The sequence below is a fragment of the Trachypithecus francoisi genome, unplaced genomic scaffold (assembly GCF_009764315.1).
Source record: "Trachypithecus francoisi isolate TF-2019V2 unplaced genomic scaffold, Tfra_2.0 Lachesis_group3, whole genome shotgun sequence".
NCBI classification, from domain to species: domain Eukaryota; kingdom Metazoa; phylum Chordata; class Mammalia; order Primates; family Cercopithecidae; genus Trachypithecus; species Trachypithecus francoisi.
In genome coordinates, this window is record NW_022681468.1 from 96,472,015 (window position 1) to 96,495,253 (window position 23,239).

The following is a 23,239-nucleotide window of genomic DNA, read 5'->3' on the forward strand; positions in this document are numbered from 1 at the left end:
TGTGGTTTTTATTTATCAGAGAATTCAAGAACACCTGATGTGGACTCAGTGTACACAGCATACCACTTGTGAAAACCGAGTTTGTTTTCCATTATTTTCGAGAACCAAATAGAAGTGACTGTTCGGGTGGCTGTCGTGAGCCACTCCCTGCCTTGCTACATGAGTCTTCTTGGGTCCAACAAGTACTTGGGTGTGACTTTCCTTGTAAAGTGCCTCAAAGTTTGCTGGTATTTCTTGTTACGCTTAGTTGGTTTATCAGCAAGCTCATTTTCCCTGGGATGGGTTTTTTGATGAGCCGAGTTGATGTGGACGGGAACACAAGGAGCTCTTGTGTGTCTGTTGGCAAAGCAGGTGGCCCACCGTCTCTAGTATAAATGTCTCAATGCTGATCTGGCCTGGGGTGCTGTGAACAGGCTTCCTATTGTGAGCAGGTAAGAGTGTTGTGAATGAATTATCCCCAGAGTCTGCAAGACAGCCAATCAGGTGGTGCTGAGTGTGGTGGGAAGAGGAATCGGATGCAGAAGAGGAATCGGATGCAGAAGAGGAATCGGATGCAGGCATGTGTTTCTGGCCTCACTCTTCACTCACGAACCCTGTGATCTTGGCCCCACTTTTTCCATCTGCACTATAGGAACACACCTCTTTGGTTATTGTGATCATTAAAATATGTAATTGAGCCAAATATCTGCAGGTGCCTGGCACCACCAGCACCACCAGCAATGGTCGTCACCAGCACCACCACCTCCACCATGAATAGTTTTTGAGTTCTTCCTGTGTGCCAGGTGCCTTTGCACACACACGTATTCAGTCCTAACAGCATCCTTTAGGTAGGTATTATTCCTGGAGCAGACTGATCATTTCCATAGGCCCAGGGCTGTTTCCCCTGAATCATATTCACCTCCCTGGCTATCCATAAGAAAACATTGATTTGCTTGGCACTTTGTCATTCTTTGAGTCCTGCCAACACGGTGGTGAGGTAGGTGTTTGTCTTCATTTTGTACACACAGGGCTGGGTCTAGGAAGGTCAGTCACGGCACAGGGTCACATGGTTTCTAAGGGGTAGATCTCAAACCACCAGTGTCCTGCCCTCTTCAGCACTTTTCCCTGAAGGGAAGAGGAGGGGACTTTTCTTTTGAGACCAAAACCGCTTACACTTGGGATAGCATAAGACGTCAGCTCTGGGCCAAAGAGACAAGGTCATATGTTCCAAGAGGCTCCCACTCTGGCTGCAGCTCCCCAATGGGGAAAGAGGTCTGCAGGGCAAAAGGGACATTTTGGGACATCCCCTGGACCCCCAGATCCTTCCTTTTCTGTAATTCTCTGCTCAAATGCCCCTTTGCTAGCTCCCAGGGCCTGCACTGGGTTTATCTTCCCTAGGGCCACTTGTATGCCCATGCGTTGGCTGAGAATGGCCAGCTGTGACTGAGACGTGGACATGGCTGGAGCTCACACATGCAGCCCGGGGTGTCCACATTCATGTGCAAGGCCCCTTGCTACAATGCCTGGATGGGGATGGCAGGAGAAGGGGAATGGGCTGCAGACCAGGGGCCTCCACTGATATCCTGGCCTGAGCCTAGCAGACCTTAGGAGCAGGTCAGCTAACCTGGGACCTGACTTAGGCTGTGTGTTTGATTTCCATTTCCATTTTCAGTTCTGCTCTCATCACCAAAGAGCCCACTCTGGTGCCTGTGATGTTATGACAGACCACAGGCCAAATTGGAGTCTGGTTCTGGTGGATTTTCTATGTCTCCTCTGTTTTCTTATCAAGATGTAGAGATGTGCTTTGAGGTCGCCACTGTTCCAAGATCACATTGTTTTTCTTTGTGATGATTCTGTTTCCTACATTGTAAGGTTTTGAGACCGTTTCTTGATTCGGCCAGCCTTTACATCAGCTCTCATTATGTGATGCTGTCACTTTCCCTCTTAGTCCCCTCAAGGTCTTGGTCAGCGTCAGCGCACTTTTCTCTCTTTCCTTTAGTTGGAATCACCATCCATGGAAAATAAATACTGGAAATGTTTTGGAATAGAAAGTGAAGAAGAGCAGAGTTGTGTAAGCACTACATAAAGTAACCAATGACATGGAATAAATAATCTCTGTTTCATTTGAAGTCTACTCCAGGGCAGTCTACTGCCTGGCAAATCAATCGCTTTCTATCCACTGTTCACCCCACACTGGTGGAGGGGTGGTGTCCCTTTGCCAAGATGCTGCAATGCCCAGCTTGCCCATGAGGCAGTGGGAGGGTTGAATGAGATAAGGCACACACAGTGGGTGCTTGATAAATGGGTGTCATCTTATGCATCCAGCAGGTCTTCAGAGAGCCACAGGCATGATGCTGGGGCCTGCTGGAATGCAAAGGTGGACAAGACAGGCACACTCCTGACTCATAAGGCTGTTGGTGTAGGAGGGAGATGAGGTTTGTACACAGAGCACAGGGTGGCCGCCATCTGCTTTACTGAGGCATCCCAGCAGCCAAGAGCATCAGTTACTATTTATTTAGCTTTTTTTTTTTCATGGTTCAGGCTTTACTGGGCATCACACAGAGCTAGGGACCTAGCAAAGGAAGCAGGGCATGCAGATGGTCTTTGAGGAGAGTGTTAGGGAGCTCAGAGATCAGTCTGGCTTCTCAAAGAAGAGACAAGCACTGACAGGAAAAGCAGTCAGGTTGGCGTTAGTGCAGGAAAAGAAAGATGTTAGGAGGGGGACTTTGATGGAAGACAGTGGGGAGCTGAAGCTTTAAAGAGCCTTGATGCAGGGAGGGATGATGTTAGAAGAAAGGAAGCCAATGAGGCCTTGGGGAAGAGAAGAGAGTAGAAAGAAGGAGAAAGAAAAAAGGTGGGTCCAGGGAGTCGGGCTGTTCTCCAGGGTCACAGGCAGCAGGGCCGGCTCTTCCCTCCCATCTTCCGGCATCACGGGGCCCTATGTGCTGTTCCACGTGGCTGTCGTTCCGAACAAAAGACCTCGGTGGAATCGGCTGGACTTCATGTAGGCAGAGATCTTCTTCAAACCCTCAAAGCGGGAGATGAAGTTCTTCAGGTTTGGAAAGGCATCCAGGCAGCTGGGCTCAAATATACGCTTCATGTCAAGGACATCATAGGCGAGGAAATCCACAAAGGTGATCTTGTCTCCTGCAAACCATGGCCGCTTCCCCAGAAACTGTGAGTAGAGCTTTAGCTTTTCAGGGAGTTGCTCTAAGTACTTTGGCTTCAGTTTCTCAAAATTTGGGTCAAAGCAGAGTCTGGCCAGCTCCATGCGGTTGTCCATAAGCTGGTTCTCCAAAATGTCCACACGAATCTTCTCCTCTTCTGTCTCCCCACACAGGTTGTGCTTACGGGCAATGTAGCGCATGATGGCGTTGCTCTGGGTGATCTTGTGAGTCCCATCAATCAAGTAGGGCAGATTGGGAAAGTCCAGGCCCAGCTTGAATTTTTCATTCAGCCACTGGCTTCTGTCATAGTCAGGAGCATGTCCCATGAGGTACTTCTTTTCCTCGTAGTTTGAGTCTGTGTATTCCAGGAGCAGGCGGATGGCGTGGGCCAGCCTGCGGATGTCCCAGTACCCCAGGATCATGGGCATGGTGCCTGTTGGTGCGGATTCTGCAGACAGGCCTATTTATTGAGCTTTTAATATGTTCCTGGCATTGCATTGAAGACTTTACATGCATTGTAAAGACACTCATTTGCATAGTAAGACTAGCTTGGACTCTGGAGCCAGACTTCCTGGGCTGGAATCCTGGTTCTAACATTTGCCACAAAAGGCCTTAGGCACATCTCTTAACCTCTCTTCGATACCCTCTCTTTGTCTGTAAGAGGGAAACAACAGCAGTACCTACTTCATCTGGATATTATGAATTGGATATTTTGATGTCTTTAAAGCACTACCAGGCACATAGCACTAATTCATTAATGTGTCCAGCAACACTACAAAGTAGTTTCTCTGTTGGGATGTTTACTTGTCAAGCTAGGAAACCAAGGCTTTGGTAATAAACGCACCCAGATCCCTTGCTAGCAGTGGTGTGTCTGCTGCTTGGAGGCCTGGATGCTACCCACAGTGCTACATTGCCACCCAGTGCTGGGACTTGGCCTAAGGTCAGGGTCAGCCCTGCAGAAGGGTGGGCCCTGATCCCAATCAGGTCCCTCGGCTCTCCGCCTTGCGAAAGCTACGGAGTTGTGTGAGACCGCAGAGGCCCAGAGAGAGTGCTGAGGTGGTGGTGGGGGGGGTCCCCTGAGGCTGTTCTCTTTCTTGGAGGTAAGAAGTTGGTGGTGACTGGTGCTTGGGGGATTGGGGCCCATGGATGTATCTCTGGCTAGAGGAGGAGGATGAAGGTGGAGAGGAGGCCACAGAAGGGCTTGTTTGTTCACCTGCATAATCCAGCCCCTCCATTTCTTTTCTTTTCTTTTTCTTTTTCTTTTTTAATTTGGAGAAAAGGTCTTGCTCTGTCACCCAGTGGCATAATCATGGCTCACTACAGCCTCAACCTGCCAGGCTCAAGTGATCCTCCCACCTCAGCCTCCCAAGTAGCTGGGGCTACAGTCTCGTGTCACTACACCCAGCTAGTTTTTAATTTTTTGTAGAGACAGGATCTTACTGTTACCCAGGCAGGCCTCACAGTCCTGGGCTCAAGTGATCCTCTCTCTTGCCTCGGCCTCCCAAAGTGTTGGGGTTATAGGTGTGAGCCCCCGGGCTGGCGACAATATCCATTTCTTAAAAGCAGAGTGAATTCAGCTTCAGGGAAGCAAAGTCGGGCAGGATGGAATATTATACCCAGTAGAATGAGATCTCCCTCTTGTCACCTTTATTATGGGCATTTCAGAGGTGGCAACTTTGGGTGACACAGGCCCACCATCTTAAGGGTTACTGTCCATGTCCCCAATTGCTGTTATCTTCCCTAAGGGGAGCACCTGTGCTCCCCTTTATCCTTAGATGTGGGGTTCTTATTTAGATTTGTGGGGCACCTTGATTCCAAATAGTCCCATTTCTTTTTTTTTTTTTTTTTTGAGACGGAGTCTCACTCTGTCGCCCGGGCTGGAGTGCAGTGGCCGGATCTCAGCTCACTGCAAGCTCCGCCTCCCGGGTTCATGCCATTCTCCTGCCTCAGCCTCCCGAGTAGCTGGGACTACAGGCGCCCGCCACCTCGCCCGGCTAGTTTTTTGTATTTTTTAGTAGAGACGGGGTTTCACAGTGTTAGCCAGGATGGTCTCGATCTCCTGACCTCGTGATCTGCCCGTCTCAGCCTCCCAAAGTGCTGGGATTACAGGCTTGAGCCACCGCGCCCGGCCCAGTCCCATTTCTTTAATGAGCATTTAGGAAACTGTCAGATCATGTGTCCTAATGTTGGTTCAAGACTTGACCACTTTGATAGACATGAACTAATTCCAGTGTCTTCTAGATTCATTAGTTAAAAATAGGACTTGGAGTTATAAGAAACCATTTCAGATGGATTTAAATCAAATAGCTGAGTTTTGATAAAAAGTATATTTATTATAAGTGATCTTTGGTGAAAATTTGGAAGACTGGTAATTATAAAGAAGATAAAATAAGGTATCTAGATCATAACCCTGATCAGCATTTTGGTAGATTTCTTTCCGAACTTTTCCCCTCCCTGCCTCCCTCCCTTCCTCCCTCCCTCTGTCTCTTCCTCTCTTCCTTCCCTCCCTGCCTTCCTCCCCTTCCCTCCTTTCTTCCTTCTCCCCTTTCCCCACTTCCCTCCCTCACTCTCTCCCTCCCCCTTCCCTCCCTCCCTTCCTTCCTTCTTCCCTCTCCTCACCTTCCCTCCCTCTTTCCCTTCCTCCCTCCTTCCTTCCTTCTCCCCTCTTTCTCTTTCTCTCCCTCCCTCTCCTCTCCCTCCCTCCCTCCTTCCCACCCATCCATCCATCCTTCACTCACTCATTTGCAAACATGTATTGAACTCCTACTTGTGCTAGGCACTGTGCTAATTGGAAGGCTCAATAAAGTGAATCTGGGGAGGACCAGGACACATCACTGCCAGAGATGACAGAGAATAAAGTGCTGTGACAGGGACATGGGGCATCCGATGCCTGACAAGAGAGGGACCGACTACCTGGACAAAGAGTGACCTCTGGCGTTGTGTGTGCCTTGCCATTGTTTCCTCTACAAAAGTGGGTCATCTGACCCGATTTTTTCAGTTAATTTTATGAGCATTGCCCCATGACCATTAATATTTGAAACGGCCTTTTAAGAGACAACCTTCCCATTGTCTTTTGTGGGATTGCACTACTGAGCGACCCATCTCCAACCTGTATTGGCAAAAGCTATGAACGAGAGAGGCCTCATGGAAAAGTACAAAGGGAGAGGCCTTGGGGTCTGACCTGGTTCCCAAGAGCTCAGATTCTGGGTAGTCTCCTTTCCTCCCCCTTGTTCCTCCCCTTGGACCCCCTTTCAGTCTTTCAGTCTGAACCTTAGAAAAGGATGCAGCCCACCTAAGTGCTGAGCCCCACTTGCTGTGACCGTCACTGTTTCTGCACGGCGACCAGGGAACATCTGCTCCCTGCCAGGCCCAGCGATTAGGACCAGAGTATGTGCAGTTCTGATCCTGTGTTCTCCCCTCCCCTGGCAGAGAGAAGCCCAGCGACTGTCCTTGTGTCATTTGAGCAGAGCCCACAAAAGGCAGCTGCTGCCCACGGGAAGCCTGTCAGAGGGCTCAGTGGGCAATGTGAGCTGAAGCTCCTTGACCATGACAAGCCTATCAAACCCCACTGGCTTTCCCCCAACCAATGCAGGCTACAAGTACCCCAGTGACCCTGATGTGCAGTGAGTCTCCCTGAACACTGTCCCTGAAGCAGCCATCGTGTAAGGGTATGGATTCAATTTTATTTTCTCGCAGGTGTCTATCTAATTGTCCCAGCACCACTGCCTTTGGATGCCACTTGTGTCTGAGTCTACATCATTGGTCAGAGTTTTATGTATCGCTTTTCTGAGGTAGTGATAGTCATCCTCTGGACGAGGTCCTAGAACCTGGAAAGTTCCAACCTGAAAGTCTGTACCCAGGGACAGGACCCTGTTGGGCAGGATGACAACGACGAAGTTTCTAGAGCGGGCGTTCACCCTGAAGGGGCCCTTGGAGATCAAGGAGTTCAGAGTCCTCGTTCCATACCCAAGGACACGTGGGCTTGGAGAGTTCATATAAATTCCAACCATTTTCTCCATGGGAGGGAACGCTCTGTCTGAGCCTGGACATCTGTCCTGGAGCCCTAAGCAAGTCTCTGTGGGAGGCCAATGGCTTCCTCTCCCTGCAGTTCTTCCTTCTATACCTGTGCCTTGTGGCTTTCCTGCTCGCCTCAAAGGAGGATATCCAGGGCGTATCAGGTATATACAGTCATCCACATCCAGACTGTGAAGGGCGTGGCCACTGCACGCAGGACCAGAGAGAGGATTTGGACACGTCTATAAATAAGCCTCAGGTTCACAGCATGGTGCCTTTCAAGGGAGGCACTGTAAGTTCACTGAGCAAGGGACCCAAGAGTCTGAAACCCTCGAACGTCACCCTGTGGGGGACCAGGACACATTGTGTAGGGCTGTGACCCCAACTGGATGGTCTGACCCAGTGTGGCCTCTGCCGTGGGGGCTTCAGCTGCGTGTTTCTCGGTCTGGAGACCCCAGCAACAGAGCCTACCCAAGCTGTGGGGAGGAGGCTCCACTGCTGGGGGTTCTTTGACAGGGTGTTTGGTGTTAGAGGCCAGGGCCAGAGCACCAGGGGCCCCAGTGGGAGGAACCAGGTGTAGGAATGTCACCAACCAGCCCAGCAGCGACTGCGGGAGGCCCGTGGAGGCTAAGTTAAGGTGGTGTGGAAACGTCTGGGAAGTCACCTCGGGAGCCTGGATGGAACGCGCCGTGTTCTGATTCACTGGATCTGCTGTCTGAGATGCTGCATTTCCAACAAGCTCCCAGGAGTTGCTGGTGCTGCTAGGCTAGGAAGCACATCTTAAAGAGTGAGACTTTTAGGCTGCTTTATTTTTTCTACATCCTGCTTACAGCTTCTGATTTCTAGCCCTGGAGGTGTAGGCCACAGCCCCGAGTAACCCAAGCCCCACCTGCTTCTCTCCAGGGTTCCCCAGCCCTCCACTCTTCTCCCAGCGTCATTCACATCATCTTTGATTCTGGGTTTTGTCTGTCCCCTGATCCCCCTCTCTTCTGCAGCACTTCTCAGATAACCCCTGTATTAAAATCACAGAGACCAGACACAGATGCCCCAGCTGGGGGATCACACATGTGAGCCTGCAGACAATTCCAGATACCCAAGGCCAGGAAGGCCCACGTGAGGATGTCATCCACCCTGGAGGAGACTTGGATGGGGTGGCAAATTTCTGTTTGGAGGAAGAGGGTTTCCAGGATGGCAGATGCCAGAAGATGGTCCTAATGTCTGAGGAAGGGCCACGTAGTCTGATAGGATGGTGGGTCGTGAGCACACTCAGATATTTGGCTAGGTCTTTCTGATGAGTGGAAGAGACTTCAAAGAGTACTACAGGTGTCCTTTCCTTCTCAGTAGCCAACAGGTTTAAAAAAAACCAAAAAACGCTTGATTCAGAAAGAGAGGGTCTAGCCGTTGAGGAGGACAGAGTATATCCTGCAGGGCCTGCCTCGTCTTGCAGGACAGATTGGCAGAGAGGAAGTCTTGCCATGATGTCCTGCCTACCAAGTGTGATGGGCAGGTCCCAGGGAAAACAGGCACTGCTGGGCTCCCCAGGAGCCAGTGCATCGAGGAAAGACCAGGGCCCAGGGGGAAGTTAACACACATAAAAAGATGCTGCATGTACTCATGTGTGTGATTGGTGTTCACTCTGGGCTATAGAAAGATGAGCTTTAGGCCAAATAATCATTATCTATACAGGGGAATGATGGCAGTGGGACATATGAATACAGCAAAGGACTGTATCTGGAAATTAGCTGGGCAGGACACAAATTGGCCCAAGAAGATATAGATGCAGAGGAGAGAAAGAAAAGTATTCTGAAACTCTTGAGTGTAATGTCCACAAAGCAACAAGTTCAAACTTTGCAAGTTGATGCAAAGAATCCTGAGACAGGTGTGTGAGGACAGTAGACCTGCAGGTGGGGGATTGCAGATGCCATGAGGAATTGCAGACTTTTGTCCATAGGATTCTTCAGATTTGTAAGGGTTCCTTTTGTATGTGGGGGTCTACATGGTATACGAGAAAAGGCAAATGGGTATATGGGCAGCTGAGTGGATTCTGAGCAGGTCGGGAGGAGGACAGCAGGATGGTCCTTAGTCTGACCCCCAGGAAGAGCCAGCAAAGAGGACAGGTGGCAGGTAGGAGCTGCCTGGCTCAGGTCCCCTTGTAAGTGCTCTAAGTCAGGGGGTATAGGGATGGCTGCCGAGGGAGTCTTTTCATGTGCCCCATATCACTGTCCAACAAGACACACAGAGACCTCTCTTAGCCCAAAGCAAGATGGTATGGGGCCTCTGTACACTTGAGAGGACAGAGGAAATTGGCACTCTAGAAAAGCAGCGTGAAACTCAAGAGATCCTCCTGTCTCTCTTCCCAAAGAGCTTTTCTGGCAGATTTCCCTGCCAGCTGACGTACCCCAAGCCCCACCTGCTTCTCTCCAGGGTTCCCCAGCCCTTGAGTCTCCTCCCAGCATCATTTGCATCATCTTTGATTCAGGATTTTGCCTGTCCTCTTCTCTCCTCTCCTTTCCCAGCGAGAGGCTCACTGGTTCCCATCATTTCTCCAGCCATTCCAAGTCTCAGTCCTTCCTTTCCCCCTGGCAGCCCCTGTTTCTGTCCAGACCCTGAGCTCCCGCAGAGTTTCCTAACTGGTCTCTTGGCCTCTAGGCACTCTCTGCTCTGCCCTAGGGCCCCTCAGACACCTCTCTTTGGGGCATTTTTCTCAAGCACTATTTGGCCCAGGTCAAACAAACCTTCGGTGGTTCCCCATTGCCAACAGGTTAAAAGTCCAAACAACTTAGCTTTGAGGTTCTCTGAACCCTGCTCCCAGCTCTTCTTGCCTCTTCTTGCACTGGCTTCCGGCATAACCATTGCATTTCTGCCTAGCTAACTTCTTCAATTCATCCTGAATGTGCCACGCCTACCCCCCCAATCTCCCAATGCATGGACCTCTCCAGCCAAGGTCCATTTCAACTTCCAAATCAAGTTCCACTTTTAAGTGATGACATTGCCTACTAGGAGGCCAGGCTCCCTTGGGATTTAAGGTCTAGGGAACTCAGATGAAATTCCACTTTGCATGATTTCTTCAGAAGTTTGTGACTGCGTGGCTGTCACAGCCTCCTGGTTTCTGCCTTCTGTACATCTCTCTGCTCTGTTTACCCCATCATCTGGGTGTAAGATGTGGTCACAATTCAACTGCACAAAATACTTAGGGGTCGTGTTTTGATATTGTGGCGAACTGGGCATGTTCTGGAGAAAACCAGCCTTGTATATGGCAAACATACATGCACACACAAGTATTTTTAAAAAATTCTTCCTGCCCCCTTGCCACTGGAATGTTCTCTCAGCCCCAGGTTGGCATCCGGCCTCAAAATTTTACTGCTGTGGCTCTTTCTGCTCACACTCTTTGACCTCTCACTCAATGACTCCTCCCACCCCTTCCCCCAAGCCAGCCCTCTGCACCCCTCTCCTGTCAAAAAGAAAAATCAAAATCCTTCTGCTTGTCTCATGCAGTTTGGTTCACCCTCTCCTCTGAGCCTTGGAATAGGCTGCATTAGACCTATGGGACCTCACCTTCTGCCATAAGCACCGGTCAAACTCTCCCACTGCCACCCAAGCAAATAGCGTTCTTTCTCTAAGAAGGCGCCAGCTATTCAGACATACCCCATGTACTTGGTTATGCCTGTGCAACATCACTCCATGGCTCCCTGGTTCAGCCTTTCCTGGGTGGTCCAGTTTCATTATGGGCCCAGACCAGACTGTCAATTCTCTTTGTGCCAGCCTTAGGTCTTGCACTTGGGCAGTGGGGCAGTGACCACTTTTGATAGTGACAATGATGGTAGTATGAGAGCCCACTGCTAAGTCACTCTGGGAGCTTTTTTTGAGAGGAAGATAGAGTCCACCAGCACTTTAAGAGTACTCTGAAAGTGCCAGACAGCCCAGGTGCCTGAAAAGTCTCCTACAAAAGGAGGACACACAAGAAGAGGAAAACACAGCCAGATAAAGAGAGGGGTTCCCAAGATCGCTGGAGGAAAGGGAAGTCCATCCCTGCAGATGTAGTAGGGGGAAGCCTTGGGGCTGCCTGTCCCAAGTTTCATTCATTCATTCAAAAATATGTATCTGAGTCCTACTCTGTGTCAGGAACAGTTGCAGAAACTGAGAACACACTAGTGGACAAGACAAACTTGGTTTCTGCTTCTGTGGCAGTTATACTAAGGGAGGAGACCACCCCTTGTATTGTCTTATGCCCAATTTCTGCCTCCAAAGAAAGAATAAGTAAAAACTAAAAGGCAGAAATGAAATCCACAAGCAGACAGCCTGGCTCCACACCCTGGGCCTGGTAGTCAAAGATTGACCCCTGACCTTATTGGTTATTTGCTTAAAAAAGCACTGTGAAGATCCCTGTCCTGTTGTGTTCTAATTACTGGTGTATGCATCCCCCAGTCGCGTACCCCCTGCTTGATCATGACCCTCTCACACGGACCACCTTAGAGTTGTGAGCCCTTAAAAGGGACAGGAATTGCTCACTCCGGGAGCTTGGTCCTTGAGACAGGAGTCTTGCTGATGCTCCCAGCCAAATAAACCTCTTCCTTCTTTAACTAGGTGTCTGAGGGGTTTTGTCTGTGGCTCTTCCTGCTACAATACTACGCAAAAGACAGACATTAAGCAAATAAAAATCTCGTGGTTGTGCCGAGAGCTCTAAGGGATGATGGAGGGATTGCCCAGTGTAACCCACAAGCTCAGGCTGTAGTCAGTCCTGAATCGAATTCACAGGGACAGGAAGGGACGTGGGCGGGGCCAGGGAGGACCAGGAGGGAGGCTCAGGAGAAATGGCCAAGAGGTGAAACGTGTCCCAAGTCCAACATGAGGGAAAACTTCCTAACGAAGAGCCTGGAGCCTATTCCCCAGGGCTGGATACCCTCTCTGGGACTGGACTAAATGATTGCTGAGAGGTTCTTACAGCTTCTTGCAAAGAAATGCGGGAAGGAAAGTTGATGAGTTTTAATGGTTCTAATTTGTATTTTTTGCTTATTTCACTTAGCAGGAAGAGGCTTCCGGCATGGAAACAACTGATTTCACAGAGAACCTGCAGCTGGATTCAAGTTCGACCCAGAAAAACTGACAGTGAGGGCTACCTAAAGTTTGAGGAGAGATTGCATTTGTTCCAGCCTCATGAGTCACACAATATTACACCATCCTTGTGGAACAACTTCCATAAGTCTTTTTGAGGGAGTGACCTGCCAGAGTTTCTCGTGGGGAAGGCTTAGAGTATGGCTCTTTCTTCGCAGGAATAATTTGAAGCCTGGGATGCCGCTATCATTCTTACAGAGAGTGTTTTCTTCTTCTGACAGATGCTGCTGGCAGTACCAGCCTGGGACACCATAATCCAAGTTCACAGCCTGAGTTTCCCTGGATCAACCCGACAACACGAAGTTAAGTTCCAAGTCCATGGAGGGTTGGTTTACTTCGGGCTCACCCTTATTCTGAGAGTATAGCCCTTCAGAATTAGCGTAAAGGAGATGAGGGGGACCTATTTGGGCCCCCAACTTTGGTGGCACTGGGCTGCGACTTTTGTCTGTGAGCCATCAGACGGGCAGTGTATTTATGAGCACATTCTTTGGATCCACCAGTGGCCTCAAGGCAAAAGCAGCTTTGAGCACTGGGCTTACTGTCTGCATTCTCTTCTCTATGACTGACTCTGCCCCGTCATTCTTCACTGTCTTATTACTCTTGTTATCTCTTTGATGTCTTTAAGAAAACTATTCTTTTTTTTTCTTTTTTTCTTTTGAGAAACGTGGCCTTGCTTTGTTGCCCAGGCTCCTGTACTCAAGCGATCTTCCTATCTCAGCCTCCCAAAATGCTGGGATTACAGGCATGAGCCTCCACGCCTAGTATGTATGTATGTATGTGTGTATGTATGTATGTATTTTCAGTGTCCCACCCTGCTTTCATAACTGTCCTCAGAGGATAGTTCCAATGGCCCTGTGGGCTGTTTCGAGAAGGGGAAATCTTAGCTACTTTTCTCCACCTTTCCTTGTGGTGGGGCTTCTTGCCAGCTTCAGAGATGTATAGGCTGGGGAAACTGGAGTGCAGCAGAGCCTGGAGGAGGGGAAAGGGCAGAGAGGAATGTGGCTGTGCCCTAGGGTGAGAGCGGAGGAGGCTGGTGCTTCTGGTCTATCCAGAAGAGCCTCCAGAACTGGCATCTACATTCATCTGCCATGGAGTCCATATTTCTTGAGGGGCTTGGCAGATAGGGACAGCCCAGAAAGAGAGAGGAAGACTCACGAATGCCGGAGTGACCTGCAGAACTCAGAGGATCAGAGAGGTGTGGGGGGGTCAAGCACCAGGGAGGCCCCTCTGCAGACCATGCTGATGGCCTGTGGGACAGATGTCTTTCTTTCTTTCCTAACGATTACCTTGGCCTTAGACTTTTACCATTTTTGGATGCCAAGGAAAATCAGGCTTCTGAGCTTGCAAAGGCTGAGTAGAGTTCCACGTGTCTCCTCTGACCTTCATATGGCTTCCAGGAAGAAGCATCTCCTTTAACTTCATAACTGCACAGGTCTTCTTTCAGTTTGTAAGAAATCTATCTATTCACTTATTCATTCATTTCACAAATATTTACTGAGCACCTCGTATGTGCCGAGTCCTATTCTGGGCACTGAGGACATACCAGCCTCCAAAACAGATGGACAGATAAAGCCCGCCCATGTAGATTTCACATCTCAGGAATGTTTCCCTGCATGAGGGTTTGTTTAGAGATCTTTCACCCGCCTAAGTCATCAGGGTAAGAGTTTGCTCTGCTAGTAGTACAGATTCCACAACTGCCTACCAGGTATATTTGCTTTTGTGCAAGGACGATTTTCTCTCCAGTACTCGTATTTTTTTTAAGGAAGATTTTCTCTCCAGGACACATATTTTCCAACAGCCCAAGATGCATGGAGTCTCTTTAGCTTCTATCACTAGCTTTCTGGGAGTGGGCAGATCCCTCTGCCAAATTTACACCTGCAGGTTGAGGCGGGTTGCATAGCAAACCAGAGCTCAGTGTTGAGGCCCACAAGGCTTCCATCAAGGGAAGAATGCTGGTGGAGGATAACGGGTGGGTCTCTCTAGATATTCAGAGGGGGCCTGTGGCTTATTGCCTGGGTGGGCCAAAATGTCAGCTAAGGGAACTACAGCAGAAGCTCATTTAGTTGGAATGTTAGGATCTGAGACCAGGTAATGACTTTGCTGGCTGGGGTTTAGATGTCTGTCTAACTTCACAGGAGTACAGAGATTGAAAACACTTGATCCAGTCACAATATCTTCTGGATACATTCGTTTGCATTCTCTTTCTGTTACACAGATTAAGAAATGGGCCTGCCTCAGTTCTAGTGAAGCTCTTGTGCCCCAGCATTAGAGGTAGACGGGTGAGGCAAGGGTGATTTCATGCCTGCCTTCGAGACAAGAGGGCAGCCTGTGTGTCTTGAGGGCCATGCTTCTCCACCTACCTCCATGAATAAAGCAGTTAGTGGGGGTCCCCCAGGTGTGGCTATATTTGGGGATATTTTAACAGGAATGCAGAGAGGCTATAGATCAGGTTCGACAATTTGCTGCCTGCCAACACACACTTTACTTGTGTTTTAAAATGTAAGCTCTGGAAACATCCTACAAGGTTCACAAGGACGCCTTAGTAGCTGACTGAAGGAAGCGTCTTTCTCCAGCCCAGGTAGCATTTCTGCCAGTCATGGCTGGTGCTGGGCTGACAACAGCAGTTTTCTTTCTAAGACCCAGTTCTCTTCTGGAAGGAGAATTCTAAAGGTGGAGGAAAAGCGTCATCTCTTCTAGAACCTCTTTGTTTTTATCTTTCTTATACCATATTAGCATGGTGGTATTCTCCAAGGATCTTGGCAGGCAAGAACTGGTTTGGTTACTGTATTGGATTGCTTTTGTGGAGTCCAATAAAGAAAACTATTGTCTCTAGAAGGTCACTGGAAACAGGCATATGGCTCTCTGGTAAGCACAATATTAAGACCAGTGTGAGGCTGAGGGTGTCCTGAAGCCCTGCTCTGAGGTAAGAAGACTTCTCTTCACGATTTCAGTCAGAATCAAACAAGGTATGCCCAGAGCTGAGATGCAGCTGAGCCAAGCAAGAGAGGGCAGTGTCCTACAATAAACTGATGATATGTATCTCGCTACCATGTGCTGAATTCATTAGGGCCAAGGGCATTGGTATCCAGTTCCTTTCCAGCAGCTGGACTACTTACGAAACTCTCAGTAGGCTTTTATGAATTAAATTGTATCCTAACATACCTCCTTAGAATTTCCAAATCTGTCTTCAAATTCAAATGGAGATACACATAGCAGAGGCTGACACATCCAAAAGAGTTTGGAGGCAGTTTACCAATATGTTACCCTTTGTTCACATTTCTACCTTATTCTCTCTTTCCCTCAGTTATTAGTACTCAGAATTCTAAGTAGTTGAGTGTCTAGTCACTCAGTTGACTGATAGAAGAAAACTCAGTTCTTTGAGATTATGTCAGGGTGGACCAAACTGCATTAACAAATAGACCCAAAATATAATGGTTCAAACACAAGAGATGTTTATTTCTTTCTTTCATAATATTCCAAGGCAGACATTCCAGACTGTTGGAGTAGGGGAAGGGGAGAAAGTTTGGCTCTAATGTGTCCCCTCAGGAAATAGGCTGATAGTGGCATGGCCATATTCCAATATTAGCTGGCTTCCAAAATTTCTATTACCATTGTCATTATCAGTATAGCTCATGGGACCTGGGGAGGAACAAAGAGGAGAACATCTGGGAGGTCTTATGGCCACTTGGAAGTGGTGTGCATCTCTTCTGCTCACATGGGAAAGAACATAATTAGACACACCCAAACATTCTGACTGAGATGTAGGGAGTGTACCTAGCCACCTTGGAAATGGAGGAAAATTTGGGTGGGAATAGAGAGACTCAGGATCTTGGATCTGGAAGAGGTCTTAAGTGTGAACACATCCAATGGCCAACCCAGAATAAGCACTGGCCTTCCCACTGGATTGCTCCCTGCCCCCATCATGCATCTCAGCTGACTTTCTGATCTAGGAATACTAAGCAGCAATCAGTGGAAGGAAAGCAGGAAGGGTCTCTTCTTTCAATACATTCTTTGCCACTTGACAAAAAATGGTGATACAGAAGAGGGAGAAAATAAATCCAGAGAAGCTGCCTGCATGGGGAAAACTCATTCTTTGTGGCCCTGTGAGGCTGAGATTGTACCTCACAGAAGGGGCCACATCACTGATGATGTTACAGGATCCATAAACACCACAGTTACTGCTTGAATCATAACTGCTGCTTCCAGTTGGCTGTGGTTACATTTCTAGAAGGATAACTACTTTTTGTCATTTTGGAGATAAGCCAACATCAGCCCATATGTGACTTTAGAAGGCTTTTCTGAGTCCTAATTGCCTACCTCCTGAATAGGCTTTCTTTTAAGCTTGGTTGGCCTAACTTCTCCCATTCATCCCATTTCTACACACCCTCCCCATGCCCCCACCATAACTTGCTTAGGCAAACCCTGCAGTCCTGGCCTGCTGGTATCTGTTGATTGCATTTAGACTCTCATGTTCCTGCCACTGCCCTTGAGCTCCTATTTCACCTTGTGCAGACCACCCCAGTCAACTCACCCTCTCTCTAGGTCACTTATGGGCACTTATCCATTGCCTGGATCATTGCATATGTTTGTTCAATGTTAATCATGTTTTTCTGTGACGTTGTATACTCCTTGAGCATTTGGGACTTTCTCAGGCTTAAGCGTGGTGCAGTGAGTATTCTGTACACATTTCTGGACAATGGCAGTCTGGTGAGAATCTGGGAGACTGCAGTGACTTGAGCCGGTGATGTAGATGAATGTAATTGTTGGATGGTGGGGATTGGTAAAACCCCTCTACTTTGGCTAGGAGCAGAAGAGGAGACTCAGCAGCAGGAGAGAACAACAGGAGGAAGGGCTCCCAACTATACTCGGCATCAGTGAACCGTAGCTGGATCAGTTCTGAATTGGCCACACCCTGGGGCCTTAGACTGTCTAGGCAATGGCAGGATGCTGGGAATTGGAGGGATGCTGCTAGAGGCTGACAGTGTTCTTACTGGAAACACTTAGCTCAATGGATAGGACAGCAGCTTCCCGAGGAGATTGGGGAGCAAGGCCAAGCAAGGAAAGCAGGATTTGCAGAGGGCTTTGGGCCACCTCACCTACTTTCCCTGCCTCTTCCTCCAAGGGGCCTTGCAAACAATGCTTCTTGCCCAGAGAGAGTAAAGGGTGGGATGGGGAGAGGGCATCATTCATTTCTTGTGTCTGAGGTGAATGGGTGTGGATGAGCTCCGGCTCACTCTCTTCAAGCTGGACCTTAAAGGACTCCCAGCTGCTCCCACACTCCAGTCATTCATGGAGTGGGTGCCAAGTTCATCTCTATTTGAATCTCAGGGTCTGTCTGGGAGCCCAGAATTCCTGAGCAATTGTTTTATGGGGTATAAAGTGTTTCTTCAGCAGGGAAGATGATGTGGTGCAAGGTGCACATATACCCTAGAACTTAAATAAAAGAAAAAAAGAAAAAACAGTTCTACTGTGCAGATTGACTTCAGACCTGGAGAGCAAACAGGAAAACAAGCCACATGCCTCGTAGCAGGTTCCCTGGGAAATCCCTTGCTCTCCTAATGTCTTTCCCATAGGCAGCCCCCACCAAAGTGGGCTATGAGATTTTGCCCCCTCAACCTGAGAACCAACAGGGGTTAATCAGAGTGAGCACTGGAGAAGCACAAGTGAGATTCTGAAGAAGCACAAGTGAGACTCTGAAGACCTCTGTAGTGTGAACTCTGCTGAGACCATTCAAAGTGTGCCTTTCTTATGGCCCAAGTTCCAGCAGCACATTTTCCAGTGTGGGATCCCTCTTCCCTGGCAGCAGCTCTGCTAGAGCCCTGGGTGTTTACTGTGACATACCATAGAGAAACAGGGAAGGAAGTCAAGTCTGTCATGACATGTCTTAGTTCTGGCCTTCCTAATACCTAAGAAGAGGCTGACAGGGTGGCCCCAGGGACACCACCCATCTCCCAAGGGAGTGCTTTTTAGACTTCTACTTGCCACTTAGCTGTGAGGTATGAAATACGTTAGTGGGCCTTGCACAATTTAGAATAAAAGGAGAATAGAAAATTTCAGTGTGCCTGGCACATAGCAGGGTATTGTTTTGTGAAACTTACATTTCCTCTTTAGGTACACCAATAGGTGCAATGTGTACCCATATAAGATGTATTTCTTATGTGGTCCTGGTTAAAAATGCAAAACAAAACATCTAAGTGGTTCTATTACAGCATCTCAGCTGCTTTCAAGTATTCAGGGAGTGAGGGTGGAGGGCAGAATGGGAATCGGGAGGAAGGTCTCAATCTCAAAGAGCAGGTTGAACTTTTCTATCTGCCTCCTGAGCCAAACATAGATAGTCTCCCCACCCCCTTGAGGATCTAAGGGCCTTTGGCTCAGCCTTTTGGGGCCTGAGAGACCACCACGAGCCTTGTGCTTTGAATACTTCTTGCAGCAGGCCCTGCCAAAAGTACCTGGGTGGGAAGGGCTGCTCTTTAAGAACTTGAATTAAGGACTTCAGTGGTTAGTTGTAAAAGTAAATGATGTACCGAGGGCTTTTATTTATCCCTAGAACCCTTGTAATTTCCAAGATGCATAGACTGGAAGAAGATAGCCCTGCTACTTATGGCTTGAAAGAAAGGAGGAGAGGAGAGGTTGGCCCACCTCCCTCCTGCTCTCCCTCCCTTTCCCAGGCCTTCTTCTCTTTCCCCTGTCCCTAGCAGGGAAGGAGATTGGAACAGGCAGCCTTTGGGGATTGCAGGACCCTCTTCCTGATGGGTCAGATCCATAGTGGCTCAGGAAGACCCTACCGGGGCAGCGAATAGTGTCTCTGCGGGGAGGGAAGAGTCCTCCAGGTGGGACCTTTGGTCATATGGCCTCACATGCTTTATGTCTCAGAGTGGCAGGTGTTGCTTATTATAAGACACAAGAGTAAAAAGCAAAGAGCAGACAAAGGCAGGTCCTCAAGGGAGATGGGCTCTGCAGGACTCCCTAAGAGCCAAAAAGGTGCACACGGGAGCCCAGTGGCACTGGTAGGCTTCTGAGCATAGGCACTCCAGGGCTTTGTTATTTTTTCCAAATGGAAACATCTTTAGAAGATCAACTGTTATAATTTGCCCAAGCTACAAGCTCAAACATGGCTAAGAAACATTGCTCGAGGTCATTTGCGAAAGTACGTTCTTCCAACTTTTCAAGGTCAAGGGTGGGGATTTGTGTTCTGTTCTCATTTTTGCTTGTGTCTTTGCTCGTGGTTGAACTGAAGAGGTCTCTCCAGGCCCAGTGTTTACCGGAAGATAGGGAGATTGGAACTATCCCCAGCCACTGTTCTCTCAAGGAGAACTGATGGGGAGTGATGCCCTGCCCCACTTGTCCACGTGAGAGGGAGGCAGGTGTGCTTGTACCAGAAAGAGTTCTCGAGGGGTTAGCACCCCAGGAATGCATCTATGCCGACTCTGCTTATCATGACTCCCCACCTTCAAAATACATCTTGGGGTCACTGCATATCCCAGAAAGTGGCAACACAGGGGCACCCCTCGATGTGCTGAGTATCCAGAGTCACGTTCTTGGAATGTGTGACCAGTGCGTAATTTAAGCAAATGAAATCTTTCCCTAATGTCTCCTTTTACACTGAAAAAACAAATTAAGCAACAGAAGAAAAACAAATCCAGAGAAATAGTTTCTTCCAGGGAAGTCTGACCTCCCTGTCGAGAAGGTGAGGATGGTGCTGCGGCTGTGTTTCTGCTGGCCGCGGCCCAGGGCTGTCTCCCAGACAGCTGCTGTCCCACTGAGTTCGGTTCAAGTGAACATGGCCATTGAGATCCAAAGTATTTCTGGCTGGTTCGGGCTTGGGTCCTTTCTCTAGATGAATATTTTAATGTGGGAATTCAGAGGAAAGCTACGGGGAAAGCAGCATTGGTCAACTGGCAATGCTAAAGAAAAATCTCCAATGGTTTTCACGGCTAGTTTGGCACTGAAGTTTCTTTGCTGTTCTGACCTGAAGCTCTCCATTAGGACTTCCTATTATTTTTCTCACAAGCCCTCATCCTCACTGACAGTTCCGATCATGCCCTGTGCATATCCAGTTCCCCCTGGTAGGCACAGCTCCTCCTGTCACCTCAATGCCCCCCTTTCAGCTCGGCCCAGGTGGGGACCCTCTTTCCCCTCCCCGTCCATTGTAGTCATTTCTGTCTACACTGGACTCTTGCTACCTCTTGTTTTGGCTTATGTTTAATCTTACTTTTTTAAAGCAACACCTTCTGATTATGAAACAATTTATACTTTTTTTTTGCAGAGAATGTGGAAAATACAGAAAAGTATAAGGAGAAGCATAAAAATTATTCACAGCTGCATCCTTGGAGGGAGCTATTCTATACATCTTGATGAAATTGCTGCCCTTTTTTCTGTGTATCTATCTATTACATGTGATAATTTTTAAAACTGATGTCATGTCATTGATGTATTTTTGTTTCTTGCTTTATCCATTTAAGATTACAACATAAGAAATTTCCAGTCTCCAACTCCCAGCGCGAGCAACACAGAAGACCGGTGATTTCTGCATTTTCAACTGAGGTACTGGGATCATCTCTCTAGGGAGTGCCGGACAATTGGTGCTGGTCAGCTGCTGCAGCCTGACCAGCGAGAGCTGAAGCAGGGCGAGGCATCGCCTCACCTGGAAGCGCAAGGGGGAAGGAAATCCGTTTTCCTAGCCAGGGGAACTGAGACACACAACACCTGGAAAATCGGGTAACTCCCACCCCAATACTGCGCTTAAGGAAGGAAACAGGCACACCAGGAGAATATATCCCACACCTGGCTGGGAGGGTCCCACGCCCACGGAGCCTCCCTCACTGCTAACACAGCAGTCTGCGGCGATCGATCCGCAAGGCAGCAGCGAGGCTGGGGGAGGGGCGCCCGCCATTGCTGAGGCTTAAGTAGGTAAACAAAGCCGCTGGGAAGCTCGAACTGGGTGGAGCTCACAGCAGCTCAAGGAAGCCTGCCTGTCTCTGTAGACTCTACCTCTGCGGACAGCACACAGCTGCAGTCAATAGGGGTAAGAGCGGGGGCCGGTGCAGATGCGAACGACTGTCTGACAGCTTTGGGGAGAGCCGTGGATCTCCTAACGCGGAGGCTGAGATCTGAGAACGGACAGACTGCCTGCTCAGGTGGGTCCCTGACCCTGAGTAGCCTAGCTGGGAGACATCCCCCACTAGGGGCAGTCTGACACCCCACACCTCACACGGTGGAGTCACCCCTGAGAGGAAACTTCAAAAGAAAGAATCAGACAGGTACACTCGCTGTTCAGCAATATTCTATCTTCGGCAACCTCTGCTGCTGATACCCAGGCAAACAGGGTCTGGAGTGGACCTCAAGCAATCTCCAACAGACCAACAGACAGTCCTTCTGACTGTCAGATGGAAAACTATCAAACAGGAAGGACACCTATACCAAAACCCCATCAGTACGTCACCATCATCAAAGACCAGAGACAGATAAAACCACAAAGATGGGGAAGAAGCAGGGCAGAAAAGCTGGAAATTCAAAAAATAAGAGCATCTCCCCCTGCAAAGGAGCGCAGCCCATCGCCAGCAACGGATCAAAGCTGGTCAGAGAATGACTTTGACGAGATGAGAGAAGAAGGCTTCAGTCCATCAAACCTCTCAGAGCTAAAGGAGGAATTACGTACCCAGCGCAAAGAAACGAAAAATCTTGAAAAAAAAGTGGAAGAATTGATAGCTAGACTAATTAATGCAGAGAAGATCATAGATGAAATGACAGAGATGAAAACCATGACACGAAAATACATGACAAATGCACAAGCTTCAGTAACCGACTCGATCAACTGGAAGAAGAAAGAGTATCAGCGATTGAGGATCAAATGAATGAAATGAAGCGAGAAGAGAAACCAAAAGAAAAAAGAAGAAAAAAAGAAATGAACAAAGCCTGCAAGAAGTATGGGATTATGTAAAAAGACCAAATCTACGTCTGATTGGGTGCCTGAAAGTGAGGGGGAAAATGGAACCAAGTTGAAAACACTCTTCAGGACATCATCCAGGAGAACTTCCCCAACCTAGTAGGGCAGGCCAACATTCAAATTCAGGAAATACAGAGAACGCCACAAAGATACTCCTCGAGAAGAGCAACTCCAAGACACATAATTGCCAGATTCACCAAAGTTGAAATGAAGGAAAAAATCTTAAGGGCAGCCAGAGAGAAAGGTCGGGTTACCCACAAAGGGAAGCCCATCAGAATAACAGCAGACCTCTCGGCAGAAACTCTACAAGCCAGAAGAGAGTGGGGGCCAATATTCAACGTTCTTAAAGAAAAGAATTTTCAACCCAGAATTTCATATCCAGCCAAACTAAGTTTCATCAGTGAAGGAGAAATAAATCCTTTACAGATAAGCAAATGCTTAGAGATTTTGTCACCACCAGGCCTGCCTTACAAGAGACCCTGAAGGAAGCCCTAAACATGGAAAGGAACAACCGGTACCAGCCATTGCAAAAACATGCCAAAATGTAAAGACCATCGAGGCTAGGAAGAAACTGCATCAACTAATGAGCAAAATAACCAGTTAATATCATAATGACAGGATCAAGTTCACACATAACAATATTAACCTTAAATGTAATGGACTAAATGCTCCAATTAAAAGACACAGACTGGCAAACTGGATAAAGAGTCAAGACCCATCAGTCTGCTGTATTCAGGAGACCCATCTCACATGCAGAGACATACATAGGCTCAAAATAAAGGGATGGAGGAAGATCTACCAAGCAAATGGAGAACAAAAAAAGCAGGGGTTGCAATCCTAGTCTCTGATAAAACAGACTTTAAACCATCAAAGATCAAAAGAGACAAGGCCATTACATAATGGTAAAGGGATCAATTCAACAGGAAGAGCTAACTCTCCTAAATATATATGCACCCAATACAGGAGCACCCAGATTCATAAAGCAAGTCCTTAGAGACCTACAAAGAGACTTAGACTCCCA

General features: G+C 48.3%; 1 protein-coding gene across 1 annotated transcript; it reads right to left on the minus strand.

Annotated features, from left to right (window-relative positions):
* Positions 1-2,905: 2,905 nt before the first annotated feature.
* Positions 2,906-3,627, minus strand: LOC117070174 (glutathione S-transferase Mu 5-like). The gene has a single exon (XM_033188912.1). The coding sequence runs from the start codon at positions 3,572-3,574 to the stop codon at positions 2,918-2,920; it is 657 nt and encodes a 218-aa protein (XP_033044803.1). The 5' UTR covers positions 3,575-3,627; the 3' UTR covers positions 2,906-2,917.
* Between the last annotated feature and the right edge of the window lie 19,612 nt (positions 3,628-23,239).

Bases quoted from the DNA above. Each gene is read 5' to 3' on its own strand.
- LOC117070174 (XM_033188912.1), bottom strand. From the start codon at position 3,574: ATGCCCATGATCCTGGGGTACTGGGACATCCGCAGGCTGGCCCACGCC.